At 44.0% G+C, this 19899-nt stretch overlaps 1 protein-coding gene across 7 annotated transcripts in view; it reads left to right on the plus strand.

Moving 5' to 3' along the window:
- WDR17 (WD repeat domain 17) overlaps window positions 1–19899 on the plus strand; it is a 217495-nt gene that overhangs the window by 95827 nt on the left and 101769 nt on the right. For all 7 annotated transcript variants that reach the window (XR_012232611.1, XM_073577634.1, XM_073577644.1 and 4 more), the window contains 5 exons: window positions 11626–11813; window positions 14211–14379; window positions 14893–14984; window positions 15181–15263; window positions 15386–15472. Coding sequence is in view for 6 of the 7 variants with exons in the window: in XM_073577634.1 (XP_073433735.1) it covers window positions 11626–11813; window positions 14211–14379; window positions 14893–14984; window positions 15181–15263; window positions 15386–15472 (619 nt within the window). In the remaining variant the exon portion in view is untranslated. The remainder of the gene's footprint in view (window positions 1–11625; window positions 11814–14210; window positions 14380–14892; window positions 14985–15180; window positions 15264–15385; window positions 15473–19899) is intronic.

Raw genomic sequence — 19899 nt, forward strand, 5'->3', positions numbered from 1 at the left:
GCCTTACACAGTTGGCAAACACAAAGTACCATAAAATAACTGGAGTGGTGGTTGTTGGAAATGGGCCTCTATACACCTATGAAGATATTGCATTACAAACCAGACGTTTGCAGCTAGAATAGTCATTTACCACATTAACAATGTATAGAGTGTATTTCTGAATCATTAAGGCTAAGTGCACACGTAGCAGAAAATTTCTGCTAGAAAACCTGACTCCCTTCCCAGAAACCACACTTTTTTTGCTGCGCGTCTTTTACGAGTTTTTTGCACGTTTTTTCCACGCGTTTTCAAAACGCACACGCAAAGCGTTTTTTATACAGCAAAACACCCATTATAGTCTATGGGTGCGCAATGCGCACGTATGCGCAAAAAAAGCACCAAAACCCGCAAAAAAACGCACACACGCATGATGCGGTTTTTTCATGCGTTTGTGTGCGCAAAAAACGCACCGCAAAAAAACGCAAGTGTGAAAGTAGCCTAACATGGCTAGAAACTGGTTAAAACGCATGCGCCTAAAAAAGCAAACGCATACAAAATGCATGATGCGTTTTTTGTATGCGATTCTATTGCGCACGAAGCACAGCGCTAAAAAAACGCTAATGTGAAACTAGCCTAAGAGAAGCTGCAGTCTCACTATATGAGATGTCAGCCATGTCTCCAGTGTGAATACTGGGGCAATGAGTGAGGCTGGTAAATAAGTTAGATAATGAAGGAGCACAATATCTGAGGTAAAACTTCCCTCTGTATATGTGTTAGATTATGCTACACCAGTACATGGGGTAGATAATGGAGGAGCACATAATGTCTGAGGTAAAACTGGCCACTGTAAGTGATGTAAATGAAATTACAACAGTTCATGAGGTAGATAATGGAGGAGGACACAATGTCTGCTTCTGTATGTGTGGTAGACAACACTACACCAGTACATGAGGTAGATAATGGAGAAGCACACAATGTCTGAGGTAACACTTTCCACTGTATGTGATGTAGATGACACTACACTAGTGCATGAGGTAGATAATGGAGGAGCACACAATGTCTGTTTGTATTTTTGGTAGAGGACACTACACTAGCACACAAAGTCTGCTTTTGTATGTGTGGTAAATGACACGAGATGAGGTAGATAATGGAGAAGCACAAAATGTCTGAGGTAACACTTTTCACTGTATGTGATGTAGATGACACTACACTAGTGCATGAGGTAGATAATGGAGGAGCACACAATGTCTGAGGTAATATTTTCCACTGTATGTGATGTAGATGACACTACACCAGTACATGAGGTAGATAATGGAGGAGGTCACAATGTCTGCTTCTGTATGTGTGGTAGACAACACTACACCAGTACATGAGGTAGATAATGGAGAAGCACACAATGTACTGGTGTAGTGTCATCTACATCACATACAGTGGAAAATATTACCTCAGACATTGTGTGCTCCTCCATTATCTACCTCATGCACTAGTGTAGTGTCATCTACATCACATACAGTGAAAAGTGTTACCTCAGACATTGTGTGCTTCTCCATTATCTACCTCATCTCGTGTCATTTACCACACATACAAAAGCAGACTTTGTGTGCTAGTGTAGTGTCGTCTACCAAAAATACAAACAGACATTGTGTGCTCCTCCATTATCTACCTCATGTACTGGTGTAGTGTCATCTACATCACATACAGTGGAAAATATTACCTCAGACATTGTGTGCTCCTCCATTATCTACCTCATGCACTAGTGTAGTGTCATCTACATCACATACAGTGAAAAGTGTTACCTCAGACATTGTGTGCTTCTCCATTATCTACCTCATCTCGTGTCATTTACCACACATACAAAAGCAGACTTTGTGTGCTAGTGTAGTGTCGTCTACCAAAAATACAAAGTCTGCTTTTGTATGTGTGGTAAATGACACGAGATGAGGTAGATAATGGAGAAGCACAAAATGTCTGAGGTAACACTTTTCACTGTATGTGATGTAGATGACACTACACTAGTGCATGAGGTAGATAATGGAGGAGCACACAATGTCTGAGGTAATATTTTCCACTGTATGTGATGTAGATGACACTACACCAGTACATGAGGTAGATAATGGAGGAGGTCACAATGTCTGCTTCTGTATGTGTGGTAGACAACACTACACCAGTACATGAGGTAGATAATGGAGAAGCACACAATGTACTGGTGTAGTGTCATCTACATCACATACAGTGGAAAATATTACCTCAGACATTGTGTGCTCCTCCATTATCTACCTCATGCACTAGTGTAGTGTCATCTACATCACATACAGTGAAAAGTGTTACCTCAGACATTGTGTGCTTCTCCATTATCTACCTCATCTCGTGTCATTTACCACACATACAAAAGCAGACTTTGTGTGCTAGTGTAGTGTCGTCTACCAAAAATACAAACAGACATTGTGTGCTCCTCCATTATCTACCTCATGTACTGGTGTAGTGTCATCTACATCACATACAGTGGAAAATATTACCTCAGACATTGTGTGCTCCTCCATTATCTACCTCATGCACTAGTGTAGTGTCATCTACATCACATACAGTGAAAAGTGTTACCTCAGACATTGTGTGCTTCTCCATTATCTACCTCATCTCGTGTCATTTACCACACATACAAAAGCAGACTTTGTGTGCTAGTGTAGTGTCGTCTACCAAAAATACAAACAGACATTGTGTGCTCCTCCATTATCTACCTCATGTACTGGTGTAGTGTCATCTACATCACATACAGTGGAAAATATTACCTCAGACATTGTGTGCTCCTCCATTATCTACCTCATGCACTAGTGTAGTGTCATCTACATCACATACAGTGAAAAGTGTTACCTCAGACATTGTGTGCTTCTCCATTATCTACCTCATCTCGTGTCATTTACCACACATACAAAAGCAGACTTTGTGTGCTAGTGTAGTGTCGTCTACCAAAAATACAAAGTCTGCTTTTGTATGTGTGGTAAATGACACGAGATGAGGTAGATAATGGAGAAGCACAAAATGTCTGAGGTAACACTTTTCACTGTATGTGATGTAGATGACACTACACTAGTGCATGAGGTAGATAATGGAGGAGCACACAATGTCTGAGGTAATATTTTCCACTGTATGTGATGTAGATGACACTACACCAGTACATGAGGTAGATAATGGAGGAGCACACAATGTCTGTTTGTATTTTTGGTAGACGACACTACACTAGCACACAAAGTCTGCTTTTGTATGTGTGGTAAATGACACGAGATGAGGTAGATAATGGAGAAGCACAAAATGTCTGAGGTAACACTTTTCACTGTATGTGATGTAGATGACACTACACTAGTGCATGAGGTAGATAATGGAGGAGCACACAATGTCTGAGGTAATATTTTCCACTGTATGTGATGTAGATGACACTACACCAGTACATGAGGTAGATAATGGAGGAGCACACAATGTCTGTTTGTATTTTTGGTAGACGACACTACACTAGCACACAAAGTCTGCTTTTGTATGTGTGGTAAATGACACGAGATCAGGTAGATAATGGAGAAGCACACAATGTCTGAGGTAACACTTTTCACTGTATGTGATATAGATGACGCTACACTAGCACATATGGTGTGAAGTGAAATTGTCAAGTTCTGTTAGGTGATAAATCCTGTATTAGGCTAAGTGCACACGTAGCAGAAAATTTCTGCTCAACAACCTGACTCCCTTCCCAGAAACCGCATCTTTTTTGTCTTCGCTTTTTTTGTGCTGTTTTTGTGCGTTTTTTGCGTGTTTTTTCTGGAGCGTTTTCAAAACGTTTTGAACAAGCCAGAAACGTGGAAAAATCCGCAAAATTAATGAGCATGCTGCGTTTTATACCGCGATGCGTTATTTTCGCGGTAAAAAACGCATCAATGTGCACAAAAACTGCAAAATGAATAGAAATGACTGGGAAGCTTATAGCGGTTTTAGGCCCTGTGCACACGGTGCAGATTCTGTGCAGTTCTGCAGCAGATTTGGCCCTGCAGAACTGCAGCAGAACTGCACGTGATGTACAGTACCATTTAAGGCTATGTAAAACAAAAAACGCTGTGCACATGCTGTAGATTTTTCTGCGCAGATTTGGTGCAGAATAAAAAGAAGCAACATGTCGCTTCTTTTGTGCGGTTTTGCTGCAGTTTTCCACCTGCTCCTTAAGGCTGTGTGCACACGCTGCGGATTCCGCTGCGTTTCCGCAGCGGTTTTGGCCGCTGCGGACACGCAGCAGTTTTAGCTGCGGTGTACAGTACCATTCATTTGAATGGAAAAACAAAAAACGCTGTGCCGACGCTGCGGAAAAAACCGCGCGGATTTGCTGCGGTTTTGAATCCGCAGAAAGAATTGCATGTCAATTCTTTCTGCGGAAACCGCTGCGGGTTCCTATCTCCACCATTGTGGAGATAGTGAATCCTCAGGACCAAACCGCAGGCAAAACCGCAGATAATCCGCAGGTCTTTGGACCTGCGGATTATCTGCGGTTTTTGCAAAATCCGTGCGGATTAATCCGCAGCGGAATCCGCAGCGTGTGCACACAGCCTTAGGGTGTGTGCACACGGTGCAGATTCTGCTGTGGAATTTTCTGCGCAGATTTTGCTAAATCTGCAGGTAAAATGACTTGCGTTTTACCTGCAGTTTTAGTGCAGATTTACTGCAGTTTTTGTGCAGATTTCCCCTGCAGTTTTCACCTGCAGATTTCTATAATGGAGCAGATGAAAAACTGCTGCAGAACTGCACAAGTGACATGCTGCAGTTTTAAATCTGCGCGGAAAAATCTGCAGCATGTGCACAGCGTTTTTTGTTTCACATAGCCTTAAATGGTAGTGTACATCACTTGCAGTTCTGCTGCAGAACTGCACCAGAATCTGCACCATGTGCATTTACCCTTATAGAAATCTGCAGGTGAAAACTGCAGGGGAAATCCGCACAAAAACTGCACTAAATCTGCAAACTGCACTAAGGCCCTGTGCACACGGTGCATATTCTGTGCACTTCTGCAGCAGATTTGGCCCTGCAGAACTGCATGTGATGTACAGTACCATTTAAGGCTATGTAAAACAGAAAACACTGTGCACATGCTGCAGATTTTTCCGCGCAGATTTGGTGCAGAATAAGAAGCAGCATGTCGCTTCTTTTGTGCAGTTTTGCTGCAGTTTTCCACCTGCTCCATTATAGAAATCTGCAGGTGAAAAATGCAGGGGAAATCCACACAAAAACTGCACTAAATCTGCACTAAGGGTATGTGCACACAGTGCGGATTCTGCTGCGGATCCGCAGCGTTTCTGCAGCTGCGGGTCCGCAGCAGATTTAGGTGCGTTGTACAATACCATTGTTTTCAATGGTAAACTGGAAACCGCTGTGCACATGCTGCGGATTTTTCCGCGGTTTACAATCCGCAGCATGTCAATTCTTTGGTCCAGAAACGCTGCAGTTTCACACCTCATCCATTATGAGGTGTAAAACCGCAGGCAAAACCGCAGATAAAGTCCTGCGGATTTTATCTGCAGTTTTCACTACAAAGCAGTTTTTGCTGTGGTGTACAGTACCATTATTCCCTATGGGAATAAAAAACCGCAGTGTAGACGGTGCAGACTTTTCTGAAACTGGTTTTGAAACCGCAGAAAGAATTGACATTTACAAAATCCGCGCAGCCAAATCCGCACCCCATCCCGCAGCGTGTGCACGTAGCCTAAAACTGCAGGTGAAACGCAGGTAATTTTTACCTGCAGATTTAGCAAAATCTGTGTGGAAAATTCCACAGCAGAATCCGCACCGTGTGCACATAGCCTTACACCTGCGGATTCCTGTAATGGAATGGGTGTAAAAAAACGCTGTGGAATCCGCACAAAGAATTGACATGCTGCGGAAAATAAACTGCTGCGTTTACGCGCGGATTTTTCCGCAGCATGTGCACAGCGGGCTTTTTTTTTTTTCATAGGATAACATTGTACTGTACATCACTAGCGAATCTGCAGCAGATCCGCAGGACCAAATCCGCTGTGGATCCGCACACGAATCCGCAACGTGTGCACACTCCCTGAGGCTGTGGACATTTTTGCCATCTCTTCTGATAAAGAGGAAGAGACGATGAGAAGATAGGAAGTTGTATTTTTCCTAAACGCCTCCCTTCCAACATTAATAAGAAACCAGGCTCACAAATAAACTCCTGTTTCTTAAAGGGGAAATACCCACCCTAATACAATCAATATAAATATAGCTAATAAAAACTCCAGGATTTCAGGGTCCCCGCATCCTACAGTCATGTGTCCCCTTCACCTAATACTCCAGGGAGTTGAGAAGAGTAGAACTAAACTTGGACTTCTTAGGCCGCTTTCACACTTCAGGCTTTCGGTATCCGGCATGGTGCGGCGAAAAACCGGACTGCCGGATCCGGCGCCTGTTACGACCAGATCCGGCTTTTTCCCTGTGCTGTTTCATTGCTGCCACATTGCGCCGGAAGGCAATGCGGCGCCTCCGTTTCTTTCCGGATCCGGAGAAAATAGCCGTTCTGGCGTCTGGAAAAAACGTTGCATGCAACGTTTTTTTCCCAACGCCGGACCGTTTTTTCGCACTGCGCATGCCCGGAAACCTTCTCTGCCAGGAATATATCTGGCAGAAAGAAGGATCCGGTGTCTGCGTATGCGGCCGGATCCGGCAGTCCGGTTTTTCGCCGCCCCATGCGGATACCGAAAGCCTGAAGTGTGAAAGCGGCCTTTCAAAGACATTTGCTGCAGCTCTCACTGCTGTGCTGTATTGCAACCCTGTCTGCCTATGAGATGGAAGCTGAGATGAACCTGCAGCTGTATCAGCTATAATCATGCACAGCTCTGCAGTGAGATTAGGAAAGCAGAGAGAGGCCATTACACATCACACTGGTAATGGCACCTTTCTTTTATAATAACCTTTGGAGGCAGATTCTCATGCAGATCAGTGTCCGGACCATAGGTCATAACTGCTCATTTATATGTGAAAAAAACATGGATTACTTTGGAATAAAACATCGAATCGCAGATGGCAAGGTATTGTCTTATTCCTATGACCTACATGCCCATATAGACGGCTTAGGAGGGACAATCATTGACCGAACAGCCATTAATCTTTTGCGTCTATTTAGTTTTATTATTTCTGGCTGCAGGTTACTAATTGCACAGGTTGATGTGCTACTAACAAACACAGATATGGAAGAGAGACTGTCACCTGATTCATGCACCCTAACCATGAATAAAAGAGAAAATAAACTTTCAAAAATCAGATGATAGAGGTGATTGACAGGTCTCTCCCAAGGTAGATACTGGTCAGTTTAAGTCTGGCATCACCCTATGGATCACAGATCTTTAACTCCTTACCAACATATAAGACATACTTGATGCGGTCTAGCAAGCCGAGGCTGCATCCTTCTCAGCAGATGATTGCTGGTGTTCATAGGAGACCATGATTTTTGCTATACACAGCAGTATTGTGGCATAGCTGCATATAGCACAAGCGATCAGACGATCACAGCTTCAAGTCCTCTAAGGAGACTAACATATACTGTGAAAAGTAAAAAAAAAAACACAATGTTTTTAAAAATATAAAAAAATATTAAAGTTCAAATCGCCCCATCAATCAAAACATTTATGTATCTCAAAGGGACATCAATAAAAGAAAAAGAAGCTCTCACACAACTCCATATCCAGAGCATTTTAAACGTTACTGCTCTGTGATTATGCCTACATGTGCATTTTTTTTTTTTAATATCTAAATTTTTTTCACCGCTTAAATAAAGCATAAACTATGCATGTTTGTTATCTCCGTAATCATACTGACCTGGAGAATCATATTGTCAGGTCACTTGTACTGTATAATGAACATTGTAAATAAAAAACAATTGCGAAATCGTGCTTTTTTCACTATTTCGCACATACTTGGAATTTTTTTCTTACTTTCCAATACATGACCTGATAAAATGGATGGTGTCATTCAAAAGTACAACTTGTCCTGTACAAAACAAGTCATCACGTGGCTATGTCGATGGAAAAGTATAAACGTTATGACCATTGTAATAAGGGGAGGAAAAAAGAAAAGCCCCCTAAAAAGTAGAAAATCTTGTGGTCAGGAAGGGGTTAAAGTTTGTATTTTCTCTGAGATACCTGAGCATTTCAGAGAAAAATATACCTGGTTGCAATCATGCTGTCATGATCTGATTCATGCTGCCCGTGGTTTGAAGCTTGAATCAGGTGACAGGTTCCTATTAATATCCACCAAAAAATGCAATTAAACTAAAAATGAGTGTTTGCTTGATTGTCATCTGATTGCCAGATATGTTGCACAAAATATTGGTAGGGAATAGTGATGAAAGAAAGCGCTTGGATAAGGTGTTATCCCAGCATGCTCGGGTGCTAACTGAGTGTTTTCGGCGTGCTCGAATAATATGTTCGAGTCGCCGTACCTGCATGCCTCGTGACTGTTTGACAGCAGCAATACATGCGTGTATTGCCTAACAAAGAGGCAATATTCAGCCACATGGACTCGAACATATTTTTCGAGCACGCCGAAGACAATCGGCTAGCCCACAAGCATGCTTAGAAAACACCTAATCTGACCACGTTCGAGCCATCACTAGTTGGGAACTCATGCTCATATGACTAGTTCCGGCAAAGTTTCACACCTAATTTTCTCCTTTAGGCCGGGATCACACATGCGAGAAACACGGCTCACATGTTAATACCCGGCACTGCTTCCGGCATTTGGGAGCGGCCGCATGCTCTGATACAAGTGCTGGCGGCAGTGACGGGTATTAACATACGAGACTCGGCCGTATTCCTCGCATGTGTGATCCCGGCCTTATGCTCTCTCTGTGTTTTTCTTGTTTTTCTTTAATAAGTCACATACCAGCCTTATAGACTATAAGGGTAAGTTCACACAGAGTGTTTTTGCTGCTTTTTTTTTCTGCTTTTTTTTTCTGCAGCAAAACCGGATTTCTTGGCAGGAAAGAAGCTGAGGCAAAAATGCAAGTTTAGGTGCGGATATGGGGCGTTCTTGGTGTGTTTTTTTTCTCTTTGTCCATGCTATTGTCCTTGACTTTTCAGCAGCAAAAACTCTGCAAATAATGATTCGTTTTTGCTGCTTTTTTTTCAACACCCATTCAAGCCAATGGGTGAAACATGCTGAAAGAAGTGATATGCTCTATGTCCAAAAAACGCAGCAAAGCACAAAATCCTGATGGCACAAAAACCAATGTGTGTGCATAAGATTTCTGAAATTTCATAGGCTTTGCTGGTATTATAAGGCCATGTGCACACGTTGCGGATTCTGCTGCAGATGCGCAGCGTTTTTGGCCCAGATTTTGCTGTGTTGTACAGTACCATTGTAATCAATGGAAATAAAAAACGCAGTGCACATGCTGCGGATTTGCTGCGGTTTCAAATCTGCAGCATGTCAATTCTTTGTGCGGAATCCGCAGCGGTTTTACACCTGCTCCATTGTACAGGTGTCAAACCGCAGGCTAATCCGCAGGTCTTTTGACCTGCGGATTTACCTGCGAATTTTTCCAAATCCGGAAAAATCCGCAGCAACTTTCACAATGTGTGCACATGGCCTAAAAGGCAGCTGAAAATTAGCAGCAAAAACGCCCAGTGTGAACATACCCTAATGGGTCACATTTCCTTTTTTTTTGTGGACCATGCGTCCAACGCAGCCTTGCACATCATAGCACATTGACATCTTACTTGCATTCGTGTGCTGTCTTTCTCTCATAGAGTTGGATAGGAAAAACATAAGAAGCCTTTAGGTTTTTGGGGGTTTTTTTGCATGCGAGAAAAAGTGATGAAATTATGATGGTAAAACTGACTCATGACTTAACTCTGACAAAAATATGATCCAATATCATTCAATTTTTCATGTATGCAAAAAAAAAATGTATGTGTGAAAGTGTCCTTATGTGTCCTTTGAAACTCACATTCTTTTCATGGAGGAGAACCTAAGATCTCAGTTATCCCCTTCTAACTCCTCAAATGTGAAGATCAGCTATAATTTCTACACTCCTACTTCACATTTATGGCTATGGATAAACGGAAGTAAGCTACATTGTGAGCTGTGATGCCCTCCCACTATCCAGATTCACTATAAAACTACTGCTGGATTCCTTGTCTCTGCTTTTATACTGGCTATTATAGTTTCTCCTGATTGGCTGCACTATACCATGTGAAGTATATTTGCAAATAAAGTCCGTGGAGCCTCATTTAAGAGTTTCAAACACGGAACTAGCCAGATCTTCCTCCAGGGAAGGACCCAGCCAAGGGGTGGCTCCTTTCGGAAACCACCATTACCACCATATTAAGTGGCTCTTTAAGTCAATATCCAGCTCTTTACGAGTTTACAGATATGACAAGGGAAATACCAAGGCCAGGTATCCATCCACAGACAGCTGTTTCAGGGTGTTGCCCCTCATCAGTGTGGAGTAGGATTCTGGCTAGGTGGGAGCAATGCCTAATAGACCCACATCACGAAACAATCACTGACCTCAGGGAGACCAGTCAAAGAAAACAGTGCGGCAGCCGGCAAAGGCGCTCAATCAGTGAAATCCTAGGTACAATGCTCCCTGGGAAATACGAAAGAGCTGGATAATGACTTAAAGGGCCACTTAATATGGTGGTAATGGTGGTTTCCAAAAGGAGCCACCCCTTGGCTGGGTCCTTCCTTGGAGGAAGTTCTGGCTAGTCCCGTGTTTGAGACTCTTAAATGAGGCTCCACTGACTTTATTTGCATAATCGTATTTCCCAGGGAGCATTGCACCTAGGATTTCACTGATTGAGCGCCTTTGCCGGCTGCCACACTGTTTTCTTTGACTGGTCTCCCTGAGGTCAGTGATTGTTTTGTGATGTGCGGTATATTTGGAAGACCGCGAGATTGCCTTCTCTTAAGCTAGGTTCAAATTTGCATATGGAGGATCTGCGGCCTTCCTCCGTGAAGCTCTGCCCACGGCCGCACCTCCCCAGTCAGCTCCACCTATGTCCGCATACTTCTGCATGCGGCCTGCGTACCCTATCTTTAACATTGGGTATGCAGGTCATGCGGATGTATGCGGATGCCGCCGCATGCTTCGTTTTGACGATGTGGCGCCCTCATAAAATTCCAACATGATGCGTTTGACGCGGGTCGCCGAATCGTCAAAACGGCACATGTGGAGGCACCCACATACATCCGCACGACCTGGGTACCCAATGTTAAAGATAGGGTACGCAGGCCGCATGCAGAAGTTTGCGGACTTAGGCGGAGCTGACCGGAGGAGGTGCGGCCGTTGCTGGAGCTTCATGGAGGAAGTCCGCAGACGGTCGCAGATCCTCCATTTGCAAATGTGAAGCCAGCCTTAATGACGTAATCTTCTGCAATGTGTAAAATGGAATTAGGCATTTTAAGTTATTTGCACCACGCAAATTGCAAATTTTTCAAATATGCTGGGTTCACTGATGCCTAAAAATTTAACACAAATTTGCATTGAATAAATTCGCTCATCTTTAATCAAAATTATAGCTAATCTCTTATATTGTATATGCATTAATACAATTTATAGATACTGTACACTGATGTTTTACTGACATAAATGCTGTTTTTTTTTCTAACAAGCTTTTTTAGCACAGTCTCCTACGAAAAACCATCATATATCATCCACTAGTGAGGCTGTCCCACCTCCCACTCTAACCCAGAATCAAGCTTTCTCATTACCTCCGGGTCATGCCGTCTGCTGTTTCATGGATGGAGGAGTGGGACTTTATGATATGGGTGCCAAGAAATGGGATTTCCTAAGAGATCTGGTATGTATCACCCTCTAATTTTCCATCAATAATAATGGGTTTACACCAGTATAGATTATAAAAATCTGCAATAAGGCGACACATTCAATTTGTTGTATGTAATTATGAAAAATTGTCACTCATTTGCTGTGATTGTAGTCCTTTAGTCATGAGATATTCCGCTGCCTCAGAGTAACCCTTGACTCTGCCCTGTCCTTCAAACCGCACATCCAAGCTCTCTCCACCTCCTGCCGCCTCCAGCTCAAAAATATTTCCAGAATCCGTCCCTTCCTCAACCCTCACTCTACTAAAATGTGTGTGCATGCCCTCATCATCTCCCTTCTGGACTACTGCAAAATCCTTTTCTGTGGCCTCCCTGCTAACACCCTCGCACCTCTCTAGTCCATCCTTAACTCTGCTGCCCGACTAATTCATCTCTCTCCTCGCTACTCCTCTGCTTCTCTTCTCTGCAAATCTCTTCACTGGCTCCCACTTCCTCAGCGTATCCAATTCAAATTACTAATACTGACCTACAATACCATCTGTAACCGGTCTCCACCATATATCTCTGAACTCATCTCCCGATATCTTCCCTCACGTAATCTCCGATCCTTCCAAGACCTTCTCTCCTCCACACTTATTCGCTCCTCACCCAACCGCCTCCAAGACTTCTCCCGAATAGCCCCTATCATCTGGAATTCCTTGCCCCAACTCGTCCGATTATCAACCACACTCAGATCTTTCAGACGGAACCTGAAAACATCTCTTCAGGAAAGCCTACAGCCTGCAATGACCCCGCTACCTCCTCACCACTACTGGAGCTACTGCCTCACCAACACCGGAGCTGCTGCAACCCCTCAACCTACTGTCTCCTTCCCCACCATCCTGTAGAATGTAAGCCTGCAAGGGCAGGGTCCTCTCTCCCCTCTATATCAGTCTGTGATTGTTAGTTTGTTTACTGTAAGTGATATCTGTAATTTGTATGTAACCCCTTCTCATGTATAGCACCATGGAACCAATGGTGCTATATAAATAATAATAATAATATTGGTGTGATAGGAAGAACATTATTAAATGTACATCCCACCCGCCTATAAAATTAATAAACTGTTCATCTGTGCTCCTAAAATTTTAGGAGGAACTGATGGGAGGGCAATCCTGAAAGGAGACCTGTTGCTTGATTTAGGCTGCTCAAATCATGGCCAGTATAGATCAGAGCCTGTCTACCCAATTACAGACAGGTTTATTTTTACCTTTAAAACGCTTCTGCATTTCAGAGAGGACATAACTAGAAAATCAGCGTGCAAACCATAGGGAGAGATTAGACCAGTGTGTTGCCACCCCCGGCTAGCTACTCCAGGGGTCACCGTATGTGATGACAGGCCTCTCCCATAGCGAGAAGCTTATCAATCACCAGGAGCAGGACAGGGAAAAGTCAGAATAGTCTCATCTCTATGATCCCAGCTGTTGGAATTGTGTAGTCTGGCTCAGATTCATATGCTGAGTGTGATTTGGGCAGCATAAATAGAGTGACCAGTTCCCATTGAGCCTTTACTTTTTCATTACTGCTCTGTTTACCTAGGAACTTCGCTTGTCTGATTTGTTTGTACTGGAGATATTATTTGTCCAGCTAAATACATGGTTTCTGAATGTCATAGTAGATCATTATATCACCTGTTTAATGGCACTGTAAAATTCTGGGATATGAGCACGTTAACAGCTGTATATCCATCACAAAGGGATGACGTAGTAAGTAGTGATGAGAGAGCGTGCTCAGATAACGTCTTATCCAAGCATGCTCAGTTGTTATCCGAGCATCTGGGCGTGATCGTATATTATGTTCAGGTTCCCATTGCTGCATGAATTGTGGCTGTTAGACAGCCTGAACACATGCAGGGATTGCCTGTTTGTTAGGGAATCCCCACAGGCTGTCTAAAAGCCCAAAATCATGCAGCCTCAGGGACGTGAACATAATATATTAGTACGCCCAAGATACTCTGATAACACACAAGCATGCTCTGATCAGACATTATCTGAGTGCATTTGCTCATCAATAGTAGTAACCCTATTTTATAGGATCGTATTGTGAGCATTAAGGGACCACCTCATAGATTTAGTGCTGCAGCCCCTCTGCCACCATCTGTGCTGGGGTACTGCAGCAAAGCCACATTTGAGCTCTCAGTTAGTATCAGTTGAAGTGCTAGAAGTTGGACCTCCACCAATTGATGGCAATCCTACCTATACCATTGTTTTGTGAGATAGGAATACTCTTTAAGTTTAAACATCCACAAATCTAAATGTAAAGGCATATCCACTATGGCACTGCTTTACAACATGTGAATACCCCTTTATCTACGGTATGTCTTTCAGATGTTTTTTTTTTCCTTATTTTGATTGGTATTCCTTTTTCTTCTACAGGGTCACATTGAAACTATCTTTGACTGCAAATTCAAACCAGACGATCCTAATTTACTTGCAACAGCCTCATTTGATGGCACAATAAAGGTCTGGGATATCAACACATTAACAGCTGTATATACTTCACCAGGGAATGAAGGTGTTATTTATTCACTGTCCTGGGCTCCAGGTATATGGACCAATACTAAAATGCTGACAGAACCTTCTAGATATTTTCTGTTAATTCATGTTCCTACGAAAACTGCCCAGTCTTCCATGTAACAGAGGCAAAAAGCATTTTTTTAGGATTTATTCCGCAATATTTGGTGCCATTATTTATTAAAGTTTATGAAGGAAGTGTGTATTTGACGGAAGCTTCTGGGTTCCCCACCGATTCTGAAAACGGGGCTCTTTTGGAATAGAGCATCCCTGCTGCCTGTCAAAGCAGGTACATTAGAGAGCCACGTTCTCGGGAGCAGTGGGAGTCTCAGCAGTCAGACCACCACCCATCTGCAAGATATCACCTGTATTCAGAATAGGTGACAACTTAAAATGTTGGGGTTACGCTTTATACCCTTTATTGTTATAAACCACTTAGTGTGACAAACATCGCATTTAGAAGGGGACAAATACTTTATCATAGGACGTGTATCTTTTTCCTTTGGTATGACACTGCTCTAAGTCTCACATTCACCATGTGTAGGGGACCTGAACTGCATAGCCGGTGCGACATCCAGGAATGGGGGATTTATCTGGGATGTGAAGAAAGGAAAAATGATAACTCGGTTCAATGAGGTAAGAGCCTAAACATTTGCATTGTGAGACCAAATGAAAAGAGCATAAGTGAGGTTACATGTAATAGTCCTTGGTGCACCAGAGTGGCGGCACATCATGGTGTGCGCACCGCCTGTACTGCATGATCCAATAAAAGCATTTTCACGTTTATCAGCGGGTGATCTGATGTACATGTTGTACTTTTTTTTCACTATAGCATGGGAAAAATGGCATTTTCTGCATCTCATGGAGTCACAAGGACTCTAAGCGCATTGCCACCTGTAGCGGAGATGGATTCTGGTGAGTTTTGCTCATGGTGTGGACTCTGTCCAGTGCAATTTGGAGGATTACTCTGTATAGTTACTACTCAGACTGGACACAATGTGATTACAATTGGTCTACTATTGTCTATGATTTTTCAGCATTGTCCGGACAATCGATGGTAAAGTTTTGCACAAGTATAAACACCCAGCAGCAGTATTTGGCTGTGACTGGAGTCAGAACAACAAGTAAGCAGAAGTACTGTTCTGTAATGTGTGTTTTCACAATACAACCCAATCTGATGGCCCACCACTTACTTTGTGTGATTTAGTAGACCCCAAACTATGCATTTGCCCCTTTTCCTTGGGGAATCTTTTATTAAAAGTAATAACAATAAGTCAGGGGTTAAAGAGTCTCTGTCAGCACAGAATGACTGTTCAAACCAAGTACAGGCACTTGGGGCTTCACGGTGGGGCCAATCATTTATATACATCTTCTCACCTGCTTGGTATCTCCCCCTTCTCTGGCCATGTGAAGCCAGAGTTGTCAGTCACAGAAGACGGGGGTGTAGATTGAGGAAAACAAGCAACTGGGAAGGTGTATATAAATGATTGGCCCAGCCATGAAGCACCAAGAATCTGTACTTAGTTTGAAAAGTCATTCTGTGCTGACAGAGTCCCTTTAAATATATAAGAGAAGGTATCAAAGTGGCCCACCCTGAGACGTCTTTGTCAGAGTCCTTTTACTTTAGGGAGTTGGGGGAGTGAAATTGTTAATAATAATAATAATAATAATAATAATAGTCTTCATTTATATAGCGCCAACATAATCCGCAGTGCTTTACAGTTTAACAGTTTCAAAACACAAGTCATATGTAACAACGTTAACAATACAATAATTAAAGCAAAGTAAGACGACCCTGCTCGTGAGAGCTTACAATCTACAATGATGTAGGGGAGATACAAAGTACAGGTGTGTATTTACAATGATGGTCCAGCCATCTTGAGGGAGTGAGGGATGGATGGAGATAGTGAATGGGCTACACACGCACACATAGAATGATTTTGATTAGTGAACGTGATAGGCCACTCTGAACAAATGTGTTTTGAGGGAGCACCTGAAACTATGCGAATTGTGGATAGTCCTAATTTCTTGGGGTAGAGCATGCCAGAGGATTGGCGCAGCGCGGGAGAAGTCTTGGAGTCGGGAGTGGGAGGTACGGATTAGTGCAGACGTTAGTCGAAAGTCGTTTGCAGAGCGCAGCAGTCGGTTAGGCCGATAGACAGAAATGAGGGAGGAGATGTAGGGGGGTGCTGCACTGTGGAGAGCTTTGTGGGTGAGAACAAGTACTTTGACTTGGATCCTATAATGAATGGGCAGCCAGTGTAAGGACTGGTGAAGAGCGGACGTGTCCGAGAACCGATTAGCCAGATGGATGACCCTGGACGCTGCATTAAGTATGGACTGGAGAGGGGATAGACGAGTAACGGGGAGGCCAATTAATAGAGCTTTGGAGTAGTCCAGGTGGGAGTGGATCAGTGCTACATTGAAGGTTTTTGTTGTTTCCATGGTGAGAAAAGGGCGGATTCTAGAGATGTTCTTTAGGTGTAAGCGGCAAGAGCGGGCAAGAGATTGTATATGGGATGTGAAGGAGAGATTGGTGTCAAACATAACACCCAGACAGCGCGCCTGCTGCCGAGCTGTTATTATGGTGCCACCCACGGGGAGGGAAATGTCAGATTTAGGGAGGTTAGTAGACTGCGGAAGCAGAAGACGTTCAGTTTTGGAGAGGTTGAGTTTCAGATAGAGAACGGACATGATGTTGGAGACTGCGGACAGACAGTCACTGGCGTTCTGTAGTACAGCGGGGTAAGGTCGGGGATGACGTATATAGTTGTATGTCATCAGCATAAAGATGGTACTGAAAGCCAAATCTGCTTATGGTCTGTCCAATTGGGGCCGTGTAGAGAGAGAAGAGAAGGGGGCCAAGGACTGAGCCTTGAGGTACCCCGACAGCGAGAGGAAGAGGAGATGATGTGGAGCCAGAGAACAAAACACTGAAGGAGCTGTCAGAAAGATAGGAAGAGAACCAGGAAAAAGCAGTGTCCTTAATGCCTAGTGACTGGATCCTAGAGAGTAGGAGATGGTGGTCAACAGTGTCGAAAGCTGCAGATAGGTCGAGAAGAATGAGCAAAGAGTCACCGTTGCGTTTTGCTGTCAGAAGGTCATTGGACACTTTGATGTTTGCAGTTTCAGTCGAATGTAGGGGGTGGAAGCTGGACTGTGAAGGGTCTAGAAGGGAGTGAGTGGAGAGGTAACGGGTAAGGCGCAAGTAAACTAGGCGCTCCAAAAGTTTAGAGATGAAGGGGAGATTGGAGACTGGTCTGTAGTTGTTTGTGCAGGATGGGTCGAGAGCGGGTTTCATTAGTAATGGAGTAACGATGGCGTGTTTGAAGGAGGATGGGAAAATGCCTGAGGAGAGGGAGAGATTAAAGATTGCAGTTAGGTGTGTTGTGATGACTGGAGAGAGAGACTGGAGGAGATGTGAGGGAATGGGGTCGGTAGTGCATGTAGTCGGACGAGAGGAGTCTGGAGACTTCTTCTGTGATGGGATCAAATGTGGAAAGTGAGCCAGGGGAGATGCAGGAAGGGATGGGAGTCACAGCACTTGGTGGTTGGGAACAGATTTCCTGACAGATATTATCTATTTTTTCTATGGGAGGCCAGGTCATCAGAACAAATGTCTGTGATAGGGGCTTGTGCTTTTGACCTGAGAAGGGAGTGAAAAGTGTCAAAAAGTTTCTTGGGCTTGTTGGCTAGTGAGGAGATCAGCGTGGTGAAGTAGGTCTGTTTGGCGAGGTGAAGGGCAACGTTATAGGTTCTTAGCATAAATTTGAAGTGGATGAAGTCTTCTGGTGTGCGGGTTTTTCTCCGTTGAGTTTGCGATGTGAGCCAGGGCTGTTTTACTCTGTGCTTGGAGGTTCTGAGGGTGAGGGGAGCTACTTGGTCAAGGGTGCTTCTAAGAGTGTCGTTTTAATAATGAACAGCCAGATCAGGACAGGAAAAAGAGGAGATTGGGGACAGTAATGAGTGTAGGGAGTCTGAAAGTGTCTGAGGGCTAATGACTTGTAGATTTCTGAATGTGTGGTAGGTAGAAGTGAGCTGGGGTGGGCGAGGATTTGTGAGCATGAAGGAGAGAATGTTGTGGTCAGAGAGTGGAAGCGGTGAGTTATTTAGGTGGGAGATTGAACAGAGCCGGACAAAGACCAGATCAAGGGTGTTACCGTCCTTGTGTGTCTCAGAGGTTGAAAGCTGCGAGAGGCCTAGAGAAGTGGTTAGTGATAGAAGCTGGGATGCAGATGTGGAAGTGGGGCTGTTAATGGGGATGTTGAAGTCTCCCAGGATAAGAGTTGGTAGTTCTGAGGACATGAATTGCGGCTGAAAAGTGGTCAAGGAAGTGGGTGGGTGAGCCTGGGGGCCGGTATATGACCACTACTCTGAGGCTCTGAGGGAGAGGGGACGTAAGAGCCTGATGGTGTGGACCTCAAAAGAAGGGAATGAGCGTGATGGAACCGGGGGGATGACCTGGAAAGTGCATTGTGGGGACAGGAGTATGCCGACTCCACCACCATATCTGTTTGTGGGTCACGGGAATGAGAGAATGTAATCCACCATAGGAAATGGCAGCAGGAGAGACAGTGTCAGAATCTTGAATCCAGGTTTCAGTGAGGGCCAACAGATTAAGAGAGTTGTTCAGAAAGTAGGGCACAATTAAAAGATGGAGATGAGGGAGTGCAAGTAATATTAATAAGATTATTATGGTTTTGATATGAGGCAGGGTAGGGGTTGAGGTTGGGGGATGGTGGACCAGGGTTGGGGGAGATGTCACCTGCAGTCAGTAGGAGTAGGAAGATAAAGAGCAAGTAGTTGTTGGAATTGTAAGTAGTTTTTTTCTGCGATGTGTTTGGGCAAGTTGGGCTGGGGTTTCTCAGAAAGGTGAGGAGTGGATGGGAGTTGTACATGGGAGAGGGAAGTATAGAGGGGCTGATGTGTATGAGTCGTGATGGAGGGGGGATGGGGTGGTGAATGTGGATGGCAAGGGAGCACAGGAGGATAGAAATAAAGCACATGGTTAAAGGGGAAAGCAAAGTGTGGGTTACCTGACTCCTGCCCTGATTAACTGCCATGGATAACTGCCGTTTACTTGATGCTTAGCTTCTGTGATGCTTTGCTTACGAGATGCTTCCGTGCTGCACCCCACACTGTGTGCTTCCCCTTAGAGAACTACTACATATATAGGACACACTACAGGGTCAGGAGAGAGGGATTGTGGGAGCTAGTTTGGGATAATTTGGCAGCTGGGGCCAGCACACCAGGGGGTGGTTAAAGAAGTTTTCCACAATCACAATGTTAGTAGCTTTTCTTGAGGACTGTCATCTCTCCCCTTTTTTGCAGATGCCACAGTGCTCATTTATTATCAATGTTTGCTGCTCTGTATACCTGCACGTTTTCTATTAATGGCGACTGTTCTTGCTTTTGGGACGTTGTTTTACATAGATGGCGTTCAGGTATGAAAAACAAAATATAAAATGTAGAGGCTCATACAAGCCCTGCAGCCCCTTCAATCATCTGAGCAGTAGAGGTAGGTACAGGAAGTGGGACCCCCACCCATCTA

This window comes from Dendrobates tinctorius, unplaced genomic scaffold, assembly GCF_039654945.1.
Source record: "Dendrobates tinctorius isolate UK_male_01 unplaced genomic scaffold, ASM3965494v1 ptg000008l, whole genome shotgun sequence".
In the NCBI taxonomy this organism is placed as follows: domain Eukaryota; kingdom Metazoa; phylum Chordata; class Amphibia; order Anura; family Dendrobatidae; genus Dendrobates; species Dendrobates tinctorius.